General features: G+C 39.2%; 1 protein-coding gene across 1 annotated transcript in view; it reads right to left on the reverse strand.

The window, feature by feature from the left end:
* Nucleotides 1-23,594, reverse strand: part of LOC127578292 (protein kinase C-binding protein NELL2-like) — a 201,367-nt gene that overhangs the window by 18,152 nt on the left and 159,621 nt on the right. The window contains exons 16-17 of the mRNA XM_052030139.1: nucleotides 6,258-6,398; nucleotides 4,191-4,384 (exon numbers count right to left, since the gene is read on the reverse strand). Coding sequence (XP_051886099.1) covers nucleotides 4,191-4,384; nucleotides 6,258-6,398 — 335 coding nt within the window. The remainder of the gene's footprint in view (nucleotides 1-4,190; nucleotides 4,385-6,257; nucleotides 6,399-23,594) is intronic.

Consider the following 23,594-nt stretch of genomic DNA (forward strand, 5'->3'; position numbering starts at 1 on the left):
CAGTGCTTTTCTGTCCGAATTTTTCATCCTCCATAACAAGGACTCACTCTAACTTTGCTGTCCATATCTTAACTGGTACCAAGTGCTGCCCACCCATGCTTGTGACTGACATTGGCAACATCTCAAGTTAAAATGTTATATCTTTGTCTTCAGATATCCTCCATCACTTCCTGCCCACTCTCTGTAAACTTTTCCAGCCCTACAGCTTTCTAAGATCCCTGTGCACCTCCAGTGTTCCCAATTTTCCTTACTCCACTCATGCAGCGATCTTTCAGCTGTTAAGGCTTAAAAGATGTGGAACTCTGTCCAGTCTAAGATACTCTTTAAAACGTATCTCATCAGAAAAGCTTATGGGCATCAATCCCTAATACCTTCCTGACAGACAGACACATAAGGAAGGAGATCATAGAAATACAGAAGGGAAAGTGAAACACACAATGGAAACAGCGGTACAAGTAAACACAACCTAGCTGGTCAAGAATCTAGCTCCATATGGGGTGGGGGAAAGAGTTTAATGAAAGATTAGTACTATATGAGTAACAGTAGAGAAAATTAAGAAAAATAAATTCATGAATGTGTTGGGAAGAAGTTCAGACTGAATAAAGAGAGATGGAATTTCAGGTCAAGATGAAGGTCACTGAGGAATAGATGGGAGGGAATGCTAAGTTGAGAAGATGATTAGAAAGGGTGTGAGAAAGAAGAATATTTTCCTTACATGGCTCAGGATCAAATTCTGTTTGATTATGTTCTTATGAAACAACCTATTTAATACATTAAAAAGCAATATTTCAGTAAAAATTGCTGTGGTTATCTTCTCCTGTTTATTAAGGCCTTCAGAAAAACAAGGGTGAGTGATTAAATGTTGCTTTCTCAGCATTGCCTACATACCTGGAAGAGGTATATAAATAAGGAAATTCCTTAGTTGAAATATAATCCAGTGATTCCTTCTTAAGCCTATCTTACAAAACGAGTTCAGCTACAGGCACGGTAGTGTAGCAGTTAGCGTAACGCTTTACAGCGCCAGCGACCCGGGTTCAATTCCGGCCACTGTCTGCAAGGAGTTTGTATGTTCTCCCCGTGTCTGCATGGGTTTCCTCTGGGTGCTCTGGTTTCCTTCCACATTCCAAAGGCATACAGGTTAGGAAGTTGTGGGCAAGCTACGTTGGCGCCGGAAGCATGGTGACACTTGCGGGCTACCCCCAGAAAACTCTACGCAAAAGATGCATTTCACTGTGTGTTTCGATGTACATGTGACTGATAAAGATATCTTATCTTATTCACTTCATCCTTATCCTATTTAATTTTTGATTTATGTACTCCTTGCCTAAATCTAATTCTCCTTCCTTTTCTACTTGGAAGATCCATTGAGACCAAACTCATTGCCTATCCAACTTGCTGCAGAATGGGGCAGATTGAGATGAGTTCAAAGAAGTTACTGCTGTGCTGGTGCTATTTTGTCAACTACTAGTCAGCCTAATTTTACCACCACTCCCTCCAAGAAAAGAATTTTGTTTTCTAATTTCCAATAAAGAAAAACAATGTGGCGTGATTAAAGTCAAACCTAAACCTTTAAGTACCAGTTATGACCATATAGGTATAATCTATTTGGCCAAGACATACACGGAGATCCCAAAGGGGGAAAGATTCCATGCAAAAAGTAACTGCTGGAGGAACTCAGTGCGTCAAGCAGCATCTGTGGGAGAAAAGGAATTGCCGACGGTTTGGGTCAAGTCTCTACATCAGGATGGAATAGACTCCATCATTTCCTTGAATACTGAGATTTTGTATCCCCTTTAAGTGTCACTGAACGGTCACAAAACAGGATACAGACCTCAAATTTCTCCCAATTTATTTTCCATTTCAAAAGAAGGGCAAACACATTGGAAGGAAGCTGATGCCAATTAGTTCACATTGTCATCACTTCCACTTTTCACACACCCCAATCTCATGATATATTCTGTCACTGGTTGAAGATATTGCCTTCCTCGCTTGACACTTGTCTTTTTCTCTCTCACTGAACTTTGGTTCAACTTTCCTGATGCCATATCACAATCCTGCTGAAATGCAGTGCTCCAGGATGACATTTATAATGGTTTTTATCAGTTTGAATTTCAGTAAAACCCTTAAATCTGCCAATATCCAATCTCAGAATGGTCCTCAATCTTCTAAGATTATGAAATGTAATCAAGTAAATCCAGTGTAACCAGAAACAAGAAGGCACTTATGATAATGAGGTGGGAGGATAAATTCACATTATTGATTCACAAATTCAGAAAAATAATGCATATCACAGATAGGATATTGACCCATATTTACAGAGTTGCAATACTCTCAAGCAGATACAGTCGCAAACTGAACTCAGTTGCTCCTGGGCTGTAAATGTGATTTATATTGGTCAGGAGGAGACAGGTGTTACTAGATTGTGCAATCAAGTGATGTCCCACATGAAGCATTGCCTTGTAGAATTTCTAGTGATTAATCAGGAGAATGGATAATTGAACAAGGATAACGGAAATGTTCCATTACATTGTAACTACCAGGGAAATCAATGAAACTTGGCAGTGGAAGTAGAATCAGATCAGAGTAGAATAGAACAAAATAAAATAGGAAATGGTGGAATTATTCACTACACAGGCAACATCTGTGGAGGTGGAATCAAAAGAATTAGGTCAATAGCCTTTAGTTATAGCAAGTCAGAAGAGAAAACATGAACTGTTAACAAATAAAAAAAGTAGAGTTAGTAAGTTATCCCTCTGTATGGAGAGGAAGGGAAGCTATCTTCCTAGAACTTTGGCATTTTCTCCCCAAGATATTTGTTTAAAATAAACCAAATTTTACATGTTCTCCTGCTTATTCATTAATACATCAGGCCATTGCTGGCTTACACTTTCTCCATCATCCTCCTCCCCACTGCTATTCCTTTTATCTCCTAGGTTTATCTGCAGGGTTTAAATTGGCTGAAAGCTGCAGGCCTCAGCAAGCAAGCTATGCTCTGTTGGGGTGACAGATTGGCATATGTCATTTGCCCAATCTCAGCCAAAGCAACCCATTAACAAGTTCCATAGAATTTAGAACCAATGCAACTGTATCACTTTTTACAGCACCTAATTCCATATTCTGTTAAATATCTTCCCAATTAATTTATAATTCCTTTAATTAGTCTCTTTTCTGGGGACTGGTGTATTATATGAACAATTCCAAGTCTTAGTGCTGCTTCCCTCACAATACCTTCTCCTGTATCTCCTCCATCTTGTCCATTATAGAACATAGAACAGTACAGCAAAGAACAGGCCCTTTGGCCCACAATGTTGTGCCGACAACACTAATGCCTCACAAGTCTCCTCCCTAGTCTTTTTATTCCCTGGGATATAATGCTTTTGAATTATTTTAGTCTGTCTAGGATAGCGATCTGATTTGTACTGGAGCTATTCATTTTCCCTGGATTAATCCTGTTCAGGAAGGATAGGTTGCTCATGATTACTTCAGATGCACTGTATCATTGATCTTAAGTCTATTGCATTGATCAGTTCACCTGTGGATATGTGTGGGATCAGAATTGCCGAGAAAGAGAAAATTCATGAAATTACCATTGGAGTTTTTGCTGGTGTTAATACAGGAAGCATTTGCTAATGCAAGAAGTAAGTAGTATGAAGGGCAGTTCTCTAGAATACTGCTCTACAAGGCACATAGCATTGGGACTTTGGTGTGAGCGGAATTTCAGTGAAGTAAGGACAAAGGTGTTATTCTGGCATTTTGAAACAAGGACCAGTGAAAGAGACAGAGAGGGAGAGAGACAGAGAACAGACTCTGGGGATTGGATATAGGGATAAAGGAATAAGGCATAAGAAAAGAAAAAGGAAAAAGTAGGAGTATGAACAAAATTGAGCTGTGACAGCACAGGAAACAACAAGTGATTGGTTGGTTGAAAGGGGAAGGGTCTGGTTGGTGGGTTGTTCGCTTTTTTCTTTTTAGACTGTTTATTTCTATTAAGTAAGTTAAGTCAATAGATAAAGACATAGCATGGTGCCTCAGAGCTGTGGGATGAACAGCCTGTGTTAGATGGAACCTTCAAGGTCACTGGCAAGTAACAGTCCATAGACATTGACTGTATGTCTGTGCACGTGTGCATGTGCTAAGCAAAAATAAAATGTTACAAGATGAGCTGACAAAATATGTAAGAATAAACTAACCTGGCAGGAGCAGACTGAGCACCTGTCATTTTCTAATACCCAAATCTGTCCGTTGTGTTTTATTTTGCCTTCGTGGACACAATCACCAGTACAGTTTTTCCCATGAGGACATCTACAGTCGTAACCTCCCTCGAGGTTAAAGCAGACGGTGTCATTGGTGCAACTGTGCCTCCTGGTCCCACATTCATCAATGTCTGTGAAATGACGCATGTAAACTATTTTTTACATTGCATATTCAATTAACATAATGCTTCCCCTGCAAATGACATAAATAATTCTCTCTCATAAAATCTACCAGAGTTAAAATTAATTTACCCCAAAATGTTTAATCCCCCAAGCACTCCAAAGAAAGCATGATTGATACACATCCTGAGGAACTGAAACTATTCACAATTAATTATTTTTTTAAGGGCAAAGTCATTTCCCCTTATTATAATCACGCTTTAATGTGATTACAGTTCATTGCAGTACTATAAAATAATCTGTAAACTGGTGTCTGTTTGATTCATTGAGCACTATCAAATCTCCAGCTAGCAATGCTTCACTTGTGATTGTCACATACCTCTATATGAGGAGTTCAATTGATAAATTCAATAATTACTTTTTAACAATGATAATAAAAGTGGAGAAGGACATTGGGCCAGTTTGTGCTTGATCTAAACTACCCCCTGCAGTTGCTCCCATTGTTAGTTCAACAACTGCACTGTAATATCTTTGAGGCAAGATGTGATGGTTATCCCACAGGTCACAACCTACCCTCTAGGTGTACATCACCAGCACCACCATGAAAGCTTTCGGTACCTTGGGTTGCCAAAGGTCTGTTTCACTGTTTTTAAATGTGTCTGATAATCATAGACATTTAAAATTGGTTTATTTAACTAATTAAAACAAATATTTTAAGAAGATTAAATTAACAAATACATTTATTTAAAAATGCATTAAACTACTCTTAATTAATTAAAAGCTAACTAAAAAAGTTTCAGTGAAATAAACAAATATAAACAAAAAACTTACTGGAAGATGGGTGGTCTGGTCTGTGCTGGATGCGCCAGCTACAAGTGGCGTAAAGCTAAGGGGTCAGAAATAAAATGTATCTCACCCCAAGTTCATTAAGTTATGGAATTCCCCTGGCTCAATGGTGCAGGATGTCAAATGTCCCTGTGGGTGATTCCCAGTGTTATCCATACATCCGTGTTGCATTGTATAGACACAGAAGTCCAGAATGCGCTGATGCTGCAGACCAGCAAGTGGTGACTTTTTGAGGAACCAGTGCTTAGTTGTCAGTGCAATTTGGCCTATTGTAGGAAAGCTCCGATAATCCAGTAGTCGATTGTTTGGAAATCTTGATGGTTCAGCATCCGGGTCACTCATTAGTCCACAGTGTGAGCTGAGGGTCTAGAGTGCAAGTGGGATGTGTGGCCAGATCTGGGATCCAGTCTGTGGGCTGGGTGTATGGCCAGAGAAAGGGTCAGGAATGTGGGTAGGCTTGCATCTGGAGCAGGGGTCCGAATGCTTTTGACAAGGTGAAACCTACAAGCTGAAACTCACCAGTTTCTATTTCTTGAGCAACAGACGAAGGCACTGGAAGAACTCAGCGGGTCAGGCAGCATCTGGACGGATCCGAAACAACCTGAAACTGATTGCGACATGAAACATCGACTGTCCATTTCCCTCCATAGATGTTGCCTGACCCACTGGGTTCCTCCAACACCTTTGTGTGTTGGTCCAGATTTCCAGCATTTGAAGTGTCTCTTGTGTATCCAGTTTCTATTTCTCACTCCCTTTAACTGAAAAAAATTAGTATGCGTATTGTTAATGTGTAAAAATAAAGAGATAAAAGTGTGTTTGGCTATTACTGGAAGCAACGTCCAATAGTCCGGAAAATCTGCTAGTCTAATGCCACCAAAGTCCTGAAGGTGCTGGATTATTGGAGTTTTATTGCCCTACCAAAGACTGTCAGAATATTTTCTGTTAAACGTTTTGCTTACTTTCTTTCAATTAAATTTTTGGAAAATGTTTTGTGGCAAGGAGGGATAAAAATAACAAACTTCTTATTTAGACACTGACCTTCACATGTCTCTCCATTTGCAGCAAAGAGCCCATTGTCATGGTAGCCATCCCTGCACTCACAATGGTACCATCCAGGGAGGTTGATGCAATTAGCACGGCTGTCACACTGAACAAAGCCCTCCGCACATTCATCAATGTCTGTACAGAGCCGAAAAGGAAAACATAATAAAACAGTGTCACTTGAAGTTTTTCACATCAAATATCCAATGCAATCACACGCCAAAGCTGAAATCACAATAAGGGACAATGAATTGTACAATCAGCTTGAAAATCCTTAAAACTATTTTCAATTTCTCCCTATATGAAGTCTGTCGGTATGTAAACAAGGCTCTTGCACACTCGCACTACCTGATTTAAGTGATAATAATTATCTTGTACTCCCAAAATCTAAAATTCAATAAACAAAGTTTGGAATGGCATTCAATATTACAATTTGTCTTCAGTAATTTATTCTGGGCATTTGGGAAGTGCTACCAAAGCCACAGAGATATCACAGGAGGAGGCCATTCAGGCCGTCGATCTGGACAGATTCTTGGCTTTCTTGCATGGGGCATTTTCTTTTAGTTCATTACCTGAAAACAGGATCTAAAAATGTCCTGTGCCCTGTGTGTGGACACTGGCACTGTTCTATCAATACTTAAAGGCAGACTGTTTCCTTGTTTAATATTATGTACCCTAAACTAGCATTCTAACAGACAGATATGGGAGAATGTACAATGGGAATCAGGAAATGGCAAAGGAATTAAACAAATACTTTGTGTCTGTCTTCATGGAAGATGCACAAAACATCTCAGAAATATTGGGGAATCAAAAGTTCAGTGTAACTAAGATAAATAAGTGTTAGTAAAAAATACTACTAGAGAAGTTAATGACCCTGAAAAACGATAAATCCCCAAAACTTCAGACTCAATATTACAGAACTTCGAAAGACAGATGCTCTGAGTATCATCTTCCAGGCTGTGGGCAGTGCTTTGCCACTGATCCACGTGTTTCCGGAGAAATTTTATAGAAGGGACTTGTCCTGGCTACCATATGGCTCAGTTACACTAAGCAGGGTTCAGGCACCATGCAGAGCATTGTTCCTTGGTTCCAAGGCAGTCTTGTCCAAACGCAGATAAGGAAAGTACACAATATAGACAATGTTCACTGGTAGTCACACAAAGCTAAATTTGAGTCACTGTCCCACTTCCTTGGCAGCTGGTAAAGGAGAGTCTCCACTGGGATCAACATATTTCTATTTCAGACTGACTCCCAGAATCTGGGATATGGTCTTGTGCTTACTCACTGATTGAGTGAGAGGCACCAATCTTTCCTGCTACAACAGAAAGCTGCTGTTCTGTGCACCCATCAGTTAGGATACAGCCTGCCTGCCAATCAAGCCTGCAAACTTGACAAATCAGAAAATCAAAGACTCTTCAATTTTCATTTACTGATATGCAAGTGTAAGTTATGCAAATTAAGCAATGTGATAATTAAATATCAGGGTATGTTTTGTGAGATGATCTGCTGAGTATCACAAGATATGAAACATTCTGCCCATAATTTCCACTAAATCTGACAATGGTCGCAGGAATAGGCCATTTAATCTCCATACCTTGCTCCACCATTCAACAGGAAATAAACTTCTATTTTCCACCTATTACAAATCTGTGGATTACATGCCCTCAACCATCAACAGCAACAAGTGAATGTTCCAATGGCTCTTTGTAAAGTAATAATTACAAAAGGAATCTCTAGTACAAATGTAACTTTCTGAATACAATCGTAATTACTCAGAGCACAAAGTCCTTGAATTTAAGGTCTGGCTAATAGATTACAGGGAAATTAGTGGGGAGTAGGATTTCTCTTTGAGCTGGCCGAAATGGCCTTATTTCATACCATAAAGAAATATGAAACAAAATATGAACATTTCCAATCATATGCTGTTCATGCTTAAGTTTTGAAAATTTGCAGTGGAGAACAGACATGAGTGTTTCTGTATATAATGGCAGTAAGGAGTGCATGTTTGAACTTTTGGGTCATTGGACTGTGAGACTCAGCCACGTCGCCTAGGGGAAGAGCTAAGCTTAGGAAATCAAATAAGAATCATCTGCACGACTGCTGTACATCTGTGAGAAGAAGGTTAGCAGAGACTACAGCTGGTACATTGCTTGGGGATATTAGGTACTGGGGAATCAATACACGAAAATCCTACTTTTGCACAGATGAAAGGCTATCTGTAACTCATCTTCCATGCTTTTTATGTTGACATCAATGCAGGTTCAGCTTCATGACGTCTACGCAGATTTAGGTTTTCATATAAACCAAATGCTTGGAATTTTATCAGGGCCAATTCCCCTAAAGTCTACATGACTTCCTTCTTCTATTGTTTCAATAACATTATTGGATATGCTGGTGAATTTATTAAGTAGAGGACAGAGTGGAATAGTACAAGACACTTAGCATTTATAGATTCATAGAGTTATACAGCATGGAAACAAACCCTTCAGCCCAACTCGTCCATGCCGACTAATATACCTATCTACACTAATCCTGTATGCCTGCATTTGGCCCATATCCCTCTAAACCTTTCTTACCCACGTAGCTGTCCAAATGTATTTTAAATGTTGTAATTGTCCTTGCCTCTACAACCTCCTCTGGCAGCTTGTTCCAGGTACTCACCACCCTCTGTGTGAAAAACTTACCCCTCAGATCCTCCTTAAATCTTTCCTCTCTCACCTTAAACCTATGCCCTCCAGTTTTAGATTTGCAGCATATAGGTAAATTTCAGCTGCATATACAATGTTCTCAGATTGACTACAATACTAATATTTTATTGAGCTTCTTTAATTGAAAAAAAACTCAAGTGGCATTCCACCAAAAAGATAAAGTATAAATTAACATTATTAAAAGCAATTTGTTGAAATGAACACCACTCAGGTGTAATGATTGATTAGTCAACCCACTACTTAAATGGATAATTAATCTTGTGCTGAAGGATTGATTTTTGGCTGAAAATTTGTTTCATGGATTAGTGTCTCAGTCAACCACAGCTCAATCTGCACATTTCAATTGGAAATTGAAATTCAAAAGAACTGAGTTGTTCTCAAACACAGCTGGTCTCAATTCTTTCTGCCACAATATTGTCCAGGCAGGGAAAAATTGCCATAAGATGCCGATCTTCATAAAGTTCATCATGTTCATGGAAGTTTGGTGCAGGCAAATTGGCAGCCACATTTCCTACATTACATAAATGGCAACAGTTCAAAAATACTTAATAAGCTATTAAATGCTTTGCAATATCACAAGATTGTGAAAGGCACTATATAAGTTCTTGTCTTCCCTTGATACTTTATTCATTTAAGTTAATAGACAAGGAAAGCTAGCCTCTAACTTTGCAATCATTTGGTCCAATATAATGTAACGGCGAGTCCATCATTTGAGTGCCTGATTAGGGAACTGCCAGCAACTTCAATGAATGGAACACATGTTTCAGATTTAATCTCAAATTACTGGAAATTATTTAAGTAAACTCCGTCCTTCAAAAATAAATTGGTATTTCAACACCCATTCCAAACACTCCACATTTTCTCTTGCACAGCAGATCCCTTCCATGTTTTTCCAGTGACATTCATCAACACAGCCATCAGAAATTAAATGAATAATAGGAAATTAGAATCTTTAATGTCCAGAAATGATTCTCATCTCATGCATTTTACTTTAATGAAACTAAATTGCTAATTTTTAAATGAAAACTGTTGTCAAACTAACCAATAAATGTAACAATAAATTTCAAAGTCAACTTAGCTTTGATTTTAAAGCAGTTCATTGATGCTAAGGAAGAAGACTAACAATATTCTGTCAAGCGCGTGTTCAATGCCATGAAATATGCTGATAAATGCAATGTTATGGCCTTGAAGAAAGTCAAAAATGATGAGCTCCTTTATTTTCTCCTGATATTGCAGTCTGTGAGAAAAGTACATGTGATTCTTGAATACATTTCATTTCTTAAACTAAAATATGACAGATGTGCTGTAAAGTGACAGCACAGATACCATCTGAAATATGACTTCTGGAATATGAATTGCTGAGTCTATACAAATGTGCACCATAGCTTCATTTAAAATACACTGAGACAGAAATTCACCTTGGTTATTAGCATTACGCATGCAATATGGTGATAGCTCTGCATTTAATTTTGCTTCCAAAATTTAGTTCAGTTGAAGTAAATGGGAGGCTCACTTTGCTTTCTCTAAAACAAATCTAAGCCTCAGTGTCAACAATAGCCAATTAGGTGCTGAGGGGCAATTTATATGTCAACTGGGAGCCTATTCCAAAGGTGGTATGGACAGGAGAAGGGATTAAGAACTATATTTCTGGGTTACTGTCCTTTCGGGCATGTGTCACATTATGAGTGAATGTGGGAATCTGTCTCTTGAAAAGGGTGAAGCATGAAAATGGCTATTTAAGGAAGACACATCACAGCACTTTCCTTGTCATTTCACAGGGCTAAAGGTGGTCAGATCTCCACTTTAAAAAGGTTTGTGACAACTCATCATTAGGAGTTGAGCTGTAGCTCAAGATCAAAGGATTTTTAAAAGGCAAAGCAGCAACAAGCTGCTTAATAATTTGGGTCCCCATTTGTTACTGGACATCTCTACTGTGCAGGTGGTGGGATGTTACAGATGTCACTGAGCCGTGGCTAATGGCCAGATTTTCCTTCCACTTCTGCAGAGAATACCAATGAGTTGCAGAGAGCCCTTCCCGTCAGTAAGCAGTTTCAGTGAAAGAATCCCACTCCGTAGTCATCCAGCATTAACACTGGAAGTGGAAATCTCTTATATTCAGCAAAGAATCCAGGCAGGTAAAGAAAATGCAACAGCAATCCTATGGTGGGATGAGGGCAGTGGAAGAGAATCTGGCCCTTGGTGCTTCAATACCAGAAGAGGAAAAATAGTCACCTCAAAAATTACAGAGAATTTTGTGCATACATCTGTTTTTTTAAGCATAAGGAAAGGGAAATTAGTGAGGTTAATTTTAACCATGCCTACCCAATGCAAAGCATATGGACAGGCAATTAAAAATTGATTTTTTAGAAATGGGTGGAAAACTATGTTTTGAAGAGGGCATAAAATATTTGGAATAGTAAGTCAGACAGCATCTGTGAGGAAAAAAAAAGATTTAACATTTCAGGCTGACAACCCTTCAGCAGAACTGGCCAGGGATGGAGTACAAAAATAAGGAAGTCCTGCTACATCCATAGAGCACACACCTAGAGTAATGCATACAGTTTTGTTCTCCTTGTTTAGGGAAGGAGATACTGACTCAGAGGAAATTCCATGCAGGTTCACTAAATTGGGGTTTGCCTTGTGAAATTGAATAGAAGAGGCCAATATTCTCTGGAATATAAAGAATAAGAGGTGAGCTGATTGAAATGGAAGATTCTGAGAGGCTTAACTGGATGTATGGTGTGAGGATATTTCTTCTGGCTGTGGAATCTAGAATTAAAAAGCGTAGTTTCAAGGGGCTGGCCACTTAAGACTGAGATTAGGAAGAAATTTCAAAATCTCGGAAAGCCGTGAATCTCTGGACTTCTCTATCCTAGAGAGTTGTGGATGCTTGGGAATTTAGGGCAATGAATGGTTATGGGAACCTGACAGGAAAGTGGATTTGAGGCCAAGATCAGATCAGCCATGATCTGAAATAAAAACAAGATGCTAGAGGTACACAGCAGGTTGGCAACTTCTGGGGAGAAGAAAACAGAATTAATGTTTTAGTTGTTGAACTTACATCAATTTTTTGATTCATTCATCAATTCTTATTGAATGGCATACAGATGCAAGGGGCTGTATGGTCTACTCCCGCTCATGGTTCTTATGCTCCGATGTAAAAATTGCTCAGGTTGCTTAACTTGTATACACATGCACGCACACATATAGACGTGCACACACACACGCACAGACACATACATAGAGACACACACACACACACACACACACACACACACACACACACACACACACACACACACACACAGGGTTCCTCTTGACTAAATTATACAGAAGTGGCCTGCAGGCTCTTCACTTACATAAACAGATTGAGTTGGTTGTAATACTCAACCAGATGTAACATGTAACAAGGGAAGAAATTCCTAAAGACACTTGCATGAATGCTCTCCTGGTTTTCCCTTCCCTAAATTCCATAAAGGAAGGCCTCCTCCTATAAGATCCTTTGGTATCTCTTTTCCCCACACATACAAATTCATGCTTGAAGCAATGGTGGTGTCAACATGCCCAAGGCTTAAAATAACCTGGGCCTGGTTATGCAAAGAACCTATGCATTCATTCACCCAAAACCAACTCAGATTTAAGATTGAACCCACCTGATCTGCCGAGTTCCTCTAGCATTTTGTGTGTGTTGCTTAAAATTGAACCTGATGTCTCTGTTGTCTTGTTGATTTTCTATAGCACTACTTACAATAGTGGCTATGATTAAAGTTGTATTGCATGCCACTATAAACATTTTCCCCTCATCCTTGGAAGTGGCTGCAGATTCACCACAAACTACCAGTAAATCCTGCTAAACAGTGAGTGTGAGATGTAAACTTAGAGCCTAAAGACGTAAATTGGACTGCTGTTCCTGAGGTTAGAACTGTCCTTCATTGGAAGAGTGGAAAAGGAGAGGTTAGAATGGGAGCAGGGCAGGGAATTGAAATGGCAAAGAGAGCTGGGGATCAAACAGAGCAAGGTATTCAACAAAAACACTCTTCCTAAGGCAGAGGAGGCTACACCATGAGCAGCAATTATAGTGGACTAGGTTAGAGGAAGTACTCTTAAATTGTAATATCATCTAGAAACAGTGTTTGGAGAATTGCTAAGATATTTAAAAGTCAAAGCGATTGAATAGATAGAAACTGTACCTTTCTTTATTCCTCTTTGTGCCTCATGGTAATTGCATCTCTCTTATTTAATAATTTCTGATTTTCCATCTAAAAACATTATAGGTGTCTATAGTTATTTCACTGCACTCTTTCTGTTCCTTTTTAAGTACCATTCACTGGCAGAAGGGCTTAGCTGAAATATTAACTTTCTTTCTCTCTGCAGATGCTGCCATGCATTTTCAGTATTGTCTGATTTTGTTTCAGATAATTTGCTGTTCTTTTGTTTTCTCTGAATTCACAATATAAAGTCATGGAACTGCCTCTTCACTGGAAGCAAACTACATGTTAATTTTAAGTAACATTTCCTAAGTTCTGCAATTGCCAGCAGCAGTGCAAATGCTTCTGTGACTGAAGTGTTACAGTAAATCAGTAACTGTACCTGTTTGTACTTTATCATTCATAGAGGCTAAATTGTAAAATATTAATGTACCTTGTGCAGAAATCCTTTTCATTCAGTCTGGCCCCAGCACCAAGAACAGAACTCACACAGCTCCTGGCAACCCGTTGGCAGATTAGCAACTACAATCACTTATAGGAACATGCATGCTGAAAACCTTATCAAATTTTAAACCAGTTGACCTAAATTGCTTGCTCCATATTGTTTTTGAGTGATGTAATGTTTATAGGAACTTGGTGTTGATTCTCAGGCAAAGATGCACTCTGTTCACTAAATTCTTAGTTTGGATGCTTTCTGTGAGCTGAAAGCTGCTGTGAATTACATACACAAGTCCATTATTGTTGTGTTGCTTATTTATAACCAGTGGTTCAAATGCTGCAGTTCCCTAATCTCATGTATTTTATCTTAGGTATCTCATGTTGCACTACTTCATTTGCATTGAACATAGCACAGGAACAGGTCCTTCAGCTCATGACGCCAAATTGAACTAATCCCCTCTACCCGCACATAATCCATATCCCTCCATTCCCTGCATATTCATTGTAAATTTGGCCAAGCTGTCGTGATTTGGAACGCAATGCCTGACAGGTTTGTGGGAGCAGATTCGACAACAACTTTCAAAAAGGAATTGCATTCATGTAAGGAAAAACATTGGAGGGTCGTTGGCAACGAGCAGGAGAATGGGACTAATTGGATAAGTCCTTCAAAAAACCAGCACAGGAGTTGCTTCATTCTGTACTGTGCTAGCATTTATGGACAAGTTATGTGCAAGCATGTTCTGGAACATTAAAAATACAGTAACACAAATTAATATAATGAGTAAAAATATCTGTGGAAAGAAAAGGTTCTATTTAGCCACTGCAATCCAGGCATAGAAAGACAAAATATTTCAAAGTGATGCTGAGCCTGGAACACAAGATTGGAGCTAAAGTTTTTAGCTGGGTTATTGATTTTCACACACATTTCAGCAGATCAGACCCATTTTTTCATCCAGCTGAACTAAAAGAAATCTGAACCAAGCCAGGCTCATCAATTTGAGATAGCGATCGAGCAGAGAACTAACCCAATTGTGAGAGCTGACATCATGAGTCACAAGAGTGAAACTCAGAATGGTTGATAAATGTTGTCTGATCCACTATAAATGAAGCATTAGTTTCTCCAAGGGTTTAGAAAACATCATGGTTCATTAATCAAGAATAGAGGATCCTAGTACGGGACACAGACAAAACAAAAGTAGTCAAATTGTACCCTGTTGTAACTAAAAAAGCAGCATTGTCTGAACAACCTGAATGGACCATTCCACCCTACATTTCATATGGGTTCAACTTGAAAATCTGTAAATATTGTTGATTCCGCTAATTATTTTGCTGCTTTTAAATTGCCTGCAAATAAATTTTACCCTTTAGATATATTAAAGAAATCTTGCTAAGGTATTTAAAATTGTTTATACAAATTTTCCTGACCATTTAGAATACAGGCATTAATTTTAGATGAAAAGACAAGAGGCCAAGGATTTCATTGCAGGGGTCTTGCTTTCATAGTTCTATGTGATTGAAAACCTCATTTGCGCACTTGCTGTTTAAAACTAGCAAGTCAGCACGTTTCCCACAGCATGTGTAATTACTGGAGGAAAGGCTGGATAGGCTGGGACGTTTCCCACAGCATGTGTAATTACTGTTGGTGATGCATGAGGCATGGCATGCAAAAGCTGCTAGGCATGTGCAGTGATGTCATATGTTGCACAACACTTATTTGACATCATTTGCATGTTAGAGTACCGAAAATGGCACATGATTTAATCACTGAAGCAGGTTCTAACCAGAAGGTTAAGGCATCTTTCAGTGTTAGTTGAAGAGCCCCATCTTATCTCTGGGTTGTTGGTAGGGAATTCAAGGCACCCATCTTCCTCCAGGTAGCTTTCAGGTTTTATTGTCTCCAATTATTCCCATCACCCATTCCCCATTTCACTACCATACCCCAACCTCCACTGCTGATGCACACAGTTCCCAGCCACCCCGACGTCCCATCCACCAGCTCCCATATCATCTCCTCAACACTCAGCTCTGATTGTCTCCCAAGCTCCTAATGTTGTCTTCCCCACATTGGAATCCTTCCTGCCTCCACCACTACCCTCGTCTTCATCATCCTGGCCATGTTTCATCATGGTGCTCCCATCTAGACCACAATTGGAGTATTGTGTGCAGTTCTAGTCACCCAACTCTAGTCATTAAGCCAGAAAGGGTGCAGAAAAGATTTGTGTAGATGTTACTGGGACTGGGAGAAAGGTAGGATAGGCTGGGATGTTTTTGCCTGGAGCGTATGTTGCTGAGGGTGACCTTATACAGGTATATAAAATCATGAGAGATGTAGATAAGGTGAATGGTCATAATTTTTTTCCTGGGGTAGAGATGTCTAAAACTAAGGGCATAGGTTTAAGCTGAGCGGGGACAGATTTAAAAGGGACCTAAGGGGCAACTTCTTGACACAGAGGGTGGTGGGTGTATGGAATGAGCTGCCAGAGGAAGCTGTAGAGGTGGGTATAATTACAATTTTTAAAAGACCTTTAGACAGATACATGGATAGGAAAGGTTTAGAGGGATATGGGCCAAATTCAAACAAATGGGACTAGCTCAAGTAGACAACTTGGTCGGCATGGATGAAGCATGGATGAGTTGGGCTGAAGGGCTTGTTTCTGTGCTGTATAACTCCATGACTCTGAATCCCACCATCTCACTAAACCCTGGCCTGGATTTCTATTCTTTCCCACAGTGCCTTCAATGATCTTCTTAATTACTTCTCAGAGTCCTCCTCAGCAACCAGGCCTACCCACCCAAACTCCAGTCTCTATGCATTGTCCCCATTTGCCGAATCATTTTACCCAGCAGCCAACAACCTGATCATTTTTTCAACCAACCCCCATTCCAAGTATTCTCTCTCCTTTCCTCATGCCTCTCCAACCAACCACTCAAAATTACTTAAAAAGAGTGAGACTATGAATTATTGCAGTACAGAGAGATCTAAGGAGACCTGGTACATTGAAAACAAAACATTAGATGCAGATACAGTGCATAATTAGGAAGGTTAATGGAAGGTTGGTCTTTATTGCAAGGGATATGGAGTATAAAAATGGGAAAGTTCTGATTTAACCTTACAGGACTCTGGTGTGACAGCACCTAGATTACTGAACACAGTATTGGTCTCCATAGTTAAAGAAGGATATACTTGGACATAGTAGTAAGTAGATTTATAAGGTTCATGCCTAGGATGAAAGGGTGTCGTGTGAATAAAGGTTGGACTGGTCGGGCCTATACTCAGTGGAGTTTGGAAGAATGAAAGGTGACCTTATTGAAAGGTATGAAATCCTGAAGGAGAGTGGCAAGGTGGATGCTGATAGGATGTTTCCTCTGGTGGGGTTATCTAGGACTAAGGGCCATAGTTTCAGAATAAGGGGTCAACCATTAAAGACAAAGATGAGAAGGAATTTCTTCTTGCAGAGGGTCATGAATATATGGAGTTCTCCATCCCAGTGAGCTGTGGCAGTGGAGCCATTGAATATATTCAAGATAGAGATTGACAGAACCATAATAGAGTCAAGGAGTATGGGGAAAAAGTGGGAAAGTGGTAAATTGGTTTATTATTGTCACTTGTACCTAAGTACAGTGAAAATCTGTATGGCCATCCATATAGATTATTTCATTACATCAGCACATTGAGGTAGTACAAGGGAAAAACAATAACAGAATGCAGAATAAAGTATTACAGTTACAGAGAAAGTGCAGTGTAGGCAGACAATAAGGTGCAAGGCCATAACGAAGTAGATTGTGAAGTCAAGCGTCCATTTTATCCTACTAGGGGATCGTTCAATAGTCTTGTAACAGTGGGATAGAAGCTGTCCTTGAGCCTGGTGGCATGTGCTTTCAGGCTTTTGTATCTTCTGCTGGATGGGAGGGTGGAAGAAGAGAAAATGTCCAGGATGGGTGGGGTCTTTGATTATGTTGGCTGCTTTACCAAGGCAGTGAGAAGTGTAGATAGAGTCCATGGAGGGAAGGCTGGTTTCTGTGATGTGCTGGGCTGTGTCCACAACTCTCTGCAGTTTCTTGCGGTCTTGGGAAGAGCAGTTGCCATACCAAGCTGTGATGCATCCAGATAGGATGCTTTCTATGGTGCATCAATAAAAATTGGTGAGGGTCAAAGGGGACATGCCAAATTTCTTTAGCCTCCTGAGGAAACAAAGGTGCTGGTGTGCTTTCTTGGCCATGGCATTTACAGTACTGGATCAGCTACTATTGCGAGGCAAAGCAGATTCAAGGAGCTAGTTGCTTTACTGCTGCAACTGTTTTTTATGTTCTTTTGTAAGTGTATCTACTTTAAAATGAAAGAATGCAGGTCTTTAAAAAACAAATGGAGAAATAGGATGATTTGATGAACTCTGGGATTCAATGGCTTTATTTCTCTTGGGATTTATTTACTTCTTTCCATCTTAGGTTAAATAATATCTGCCATTTGACAAAGCAGGGATCCCCATCACTCCAAATGCTTTTTGTATTTAGAAGTCACTGAAAATACCAGTATTAATTGTCCATCCCTAATTGCCCTGGGAAGCTAGTCGTGAACTATCTTCCTGAACCATTGCAATCTTTCTGTTTAGAAGAATACTAGTTAAGTGAGCTGCTTTATCATGGATGGTGTCAAGCCACTTGTAAGCTTTTAGAGCTGCACTCAATGAGGCAAGGGAACAGTATCCTACCACACTTCTGACAATCGATGGTGGAAAGGTTTTGGGTTATCAGGACATGAATAGCCAGCCTCTGACCTGAACTTTAGTCACAGTATTTATGTGGCTGGTCCACTTGAATTTCTGGTCAATAGCGACCCCAAGATGGTGATTGTCGGAGGGGCTTAGTGATGGTAGGGTAGAAAATTAGGCTCTCTCATGTTGGATATTGTCATTGCTCAGCACTTTTGCGGAACAAGCGTTGCTTGCTACACCTATGGCTGAATGTAGTCTTGGTCTTGTTGCATGCGGGCATGAGCTGCTTCCTTTGTTGAGGAGGTGTGACTGGAATTGATCATTACGCCATTATCAAGGAACTCCACTCTTCTGAGTTTATGATGGAAGGAAGGTCATTGATGAGGCAGCTGAATATGGTTGGGTCTAAGACACTGCCCTAAGGAACTCCTGCAATGATGTCCAAAGGGTGAAATAATTGACCCCTACAATCACCATCCCATCTGCAAGACATTATGTCAATCATTTGAGTACTTTCCCTTAATAACCATCGACTTTCAGCTTGGTTAGAGTCATATTTAGATCTGGATGCAACTCTTCAGAAGTACAGCATGAGCTTCAAACTGATTTTAACATGGGCATCAATCTGAATTGGACTATTGGATTATTTGGAATGAATGTTTGCATATCCACAATATAAGAACACAATGCTTTGCATATACAGTATACTGCCAGTGCATTCAGTGATATATTCCACAAATACAATGCTGCTTTACAGCAGAAGAGTTTATACAAATCTACCTTCTGGACTTTGGTGCCATCGTCTGAATGCAGTCCAGATAATCCTTTTAATTTATTATGGGCTTTGTTGATCTTCCCTGTCCAATTTCTGTGCCGTGTAACATGTTGTATTAATCTGAGGCATCCATTTATCCTTCAACCCATTTATGTTTCTGTTGAAACTACCCAATTCCTTCTGGGATTACATAGTGAAGACATTTCTTTAACAGTTCAAAATAATTATCATCCATGCATTGTTTCCCTGGCAGCCTGTGGTGATTTAGTGTCCCAATCCCTCACGCACTGTCAATTTTATTTTACTGAGAGTTGTGGAGCCAACTTCTGTACAGGAAGTCAGACAGAATCTAATTTATATGCCTAAACTGACTTATGGCACAGGTATATGTATTCAGTTGAAATTTTAGCCATGATTCAAAAGAAATTTAAAAATATTACAGAAACAGTATCAACACACAAAGGAGCTGGAGGAACTCAGTGGGGCAGGCAGCATCCATGGAGGGAAATGGACGGTTGACGTGAGTCTCGACCCGAAACGTCAACTGTCCATTTCCCTCCATAGACACTGCCTGACCCGCTGAGTTTTCCCAGCTCCTTTGTGTGTTGCTCCAGATTTCCAGCATCTGCAGTCTCTCATGTCTCCATTTTACAGCAATTGTACCTATTGATTTTAAACAGTTCTCTAAATTTTCTGCTTTTGTAGTTATTTCCTGCTGTCGTAGTTGACTCCTGAGAATATCTTTTTTGGACAAATTCCCTCAGTGAGATGAGACAGAGAAGGAGATGGCAGCAGATTTTATCTCACTTTATAAGTGGCAGTTCTCTTGTTTTACTTCACTGATGGATTATACAGTTTCAGTCCAGTTCATTAAATTGATGGATGGCAATGCCAAAGGGTTGGGCTCCTGAATTGTTTTCAGCTCGTATTCGATAAGATGAGACAATCAGGCAATATTGCCTCCTGACATTTTATAAGGACTTCCCACGTGATATCTATCATAAATTACTTTTAAAGAGTGGTAGATTCAGAATATGATATCATTGGTATGATTGCTGTGCTATCCGCCAATCCCCCATTTACATTCCCCCTTCCAGATCAACCTAGAATTCTGCAAGCTTTCTCTTCCTTTCAGCCACCCAATTCAAACCAAAGCCCCGGAGAAATGAAGCAAACCACTAGCACAAATAAAACAATCTTGCATAACAACTTTCACCACCTCAGAATTTCCCAGAGCGTTCAACACTTGAAGCATTTTTTGATGTGAAGTCACTGTTGTAATGCAGGAAATAGAGCATTGTGTGCAAAGTAAGGTCCCACAAACAACAATTTGATGAAAAAAACAACCTGCTGTGGTGATGTTTTACTGAGGAGTAAGTATTAGCCAAGATGATCTGTGATAGCTCCCTGCTCCAGTGAAAGATGACACAGCTGACAATGTAGTGTTCTTTTTTCACTAGACTGTCAGAAAAATCAGGTTGAAACAGATCAAGTGTCCATAATAAATCTGCAGTGGTGAGAAAGTGGAACCTTCCATCATGTGGAATGATTGAGGTGAATTGCATAGATGCATTTGAAAGAATCTAAGTGTAGATGAGGGAGAAAAGCACGTGTTCATGGTGGATCTGGTGGGAGGAAGGTCATGTGGGGCATGACTATCAGCAAACACAGGATGGATTTTATTACTCTGCTGCACATTCAATGTAAATTCTACCAATAAATCAAGACTGATCAATTATTCTTTATCAATCCATTCCAATTTATCCATGGTCACAAAAACCCACCATTATTAAAATGGAAAGTGTGAATTGCAGAAAAAAAAAGCCCACTACCTTCACAGATCAAATATTAATTTTATACTGATTCTTTTAAACTCACAAGCTTCTGAAGGTTTTTCATCCTATCAATAGTACAGGGCAATAAACATTTTGTACAATTTCTTTCCTGCTTTCTGTGGCTAATTCACCCAATGGCAATGGTTTAAGTAAATTGAAGTTCACATTTAGCCAAGAGGGCCCTCTGATATTGCTGCTGAGCTTATCCATAATTCAATTCTTCGTTGTAAAATTACAACTGATTTGTTTTGGTCAACCAAAGACAATAAAAGAAAATTCTTCCCTGGACCTCAAGAGATTCTGCCCATTCAGTAGATGGATTGAAAAAACCTGCACTCTAGTTACCATGTCCAAGTCCCATAACATTACCTGTAAACACTGAATGCCAGTCCCTGTAAAACACGAGAGAAAATGCTCCTTACATCGGATTCTGAGGGGCTGCTCTCTGTGTAATAGCACCTCAAGGTTTCACCGATAGAAGGTTTGGGAAGGAAGCATTAGTGCCATGTAAATATCGTAAGCAAATTAAATGATATGCTTGGTAGATAATGCCATGTCCTGTTTGTATAGCTGTACATTTTATGAATGTATTTTTGGAAAAGAAATATGAGGTTAACTGCTGCAATTGCCTCCCTCCCCTCAGTACATTCACATTATCTGGTACTTTGAAGGAGTCATTGCCATAACTTGAGGGACAATGATCACCACAATTTCTTTACTATACACTTTGCAGTGTTCTTTCACTGGTGTTGTGACTAATCTGTTCAATGAACGCATTAAGAGCAATCTTCCATATTACAATATTTGACATTAATGTTTACATGACCCAGATGGCAATTACCCAGTGGTCCATTATCTCCTGATGTTACTTCCTAAAGATTGTAGCATTCACTATTAAACATTTACAGCAAGTCAAACAGAATTCTTATCACATGAAATGCCGTTTTTTTTTATTCTGATGTAAAACTAAAATAAATGCATTGGCTGCTTTCTGAATTCCCATGTCTTTTCATCCAATTCTATAAATATGGTGGACAGCTTCATTTTAAAGACTAAGTGGGATCAAAAATTGTCGAACAATCATTAGGAGAAATTCTGTGCTTTACGTAATTTTAATATCAACTAATTTAGATTTGCTTGTTCTAATGGTTGAATAATTATATATAATGACAATGTCCTAGTGACCACTTTAAAATATCATTTAGGAGTATAATTTAAACAACCACTTCCCTATTAATTTAATGATTACTTATTTTCTTCCGTCATTATTAATATAACTTTCCCAACCCCCAACTGATTAATTTATATATGCAGTCTTTAGGATGCAACAGTACTACACAGTCAATTTCATGGTTTTAGTTGAATTTACAGCCAACTGTAAATGAGAATTAATGAACAAAAAATCAACAAAAATATGGTTTGTAAAAATTAAGAAGTTTAAGAGAAATGCTTGCCATCTCTTTCATTGCAATGTTTGTGTAGGATTAAATATCTTTTGTAAGACAAAGTCAAACAGAAAGAAAAATAACATTTTAATAGGGTCCAGAATATACAGGAATAGAGTCCAATGGGAAAATAACTTTTATTTATATAGTACTTTTCCTTTCTTCAGAATTCTCCATAACACATCACCTACAATGAATTTAGTTTGAAGAGACTTCATTTGTAATTCAGAAAAACATGACACCAAATGTAAGCATTGCTAATTCTCACAAAAAAAACACTGTGGAATAGATGACTAGGTTTTTAGCAACGATAAGAGGGCTTGTTACGGACTCAGTGAAAGTCCCTTTAAGATAGAGAGTGTGTGTGTATGTGTGTGTGGGGCGTGCTTACGTCAATAGAAGATAAAGGACGTAATGACGTTGTTGAAGAAGTCAGAAGGAGAAGGAGAGAGAGAGAGAAGGGAGAGAGACACCAGCCTGCTTGTTTTCTCTATCGATGGATGAGAAACAATAACTGTGTTTGCCACTGAAATCCATGTATGGAAGTTGGAAGTAATCCGGTGGAGTTCACTTTGTTGCTGACCTGTAGAAGGAAACAGGTATTTGTATGTGGACGACCACGGTTCGGATGCTTTTCGGGGTGAGGAAGTCACTACCGAGTAAACACTGAAGTGTCGTTTGGGTTCCATTGTGGAACATTTGGATTTCGTATGTACTCTCTCTATGTTTTTCTACATCTACATCTTATCTTCAGACAACGGTGGTTGTTGAAGAAGCCCTTGCTCATGTTTCACCTTATGGCTTGCGGAACTGAACTTTAAGAACCATTCAGGAACTGGGAGTTTTGGACTTTGTCACACACACACACACGAAGAGTTTAGTTTTGGGGTTAACGTTCGAGGTTTAACATTCTTGAATTCTAACATACTAACATTTTTTTTAAACTTTTATTTTACGTATTATCATAAGTAGTGATTAATAAAATAGTTTTTAACACTGAATCATGCTCAGTGTGTTTCTTTTGTTGCTGGTTTGTGACAGGCTAAATGTTGGTAAGAAATCTGTTACACAAACTCTACATTCCTCTATCCATGTGCCTTGTACATCCTCCTTCATCCAACCAACGCTGGTAATCCATTTGCTCATCTTGACTCTCGGTTCTGGAACTTTTTTCCTAAAGCATTTTGCCTTTCCACCACTCCCTTCTTTAAAA

This window comes from Pristis pectinata, chromosome 15 (assembly GCF_009764475.1).
Source record: "Pristis pectinata isolate sPriPec2 chromosome 15, sPriPec2.1.pri, whole genome shotgun sequence".
In the NCBI taxonomy this organism is placed as follows: domain Eukaryota; kingdom Metazoa; phylum Chordata; class Chondrichthyes; order Rhinopristiformes; family Pristidae; genus Pristis; species Pristis pectinata.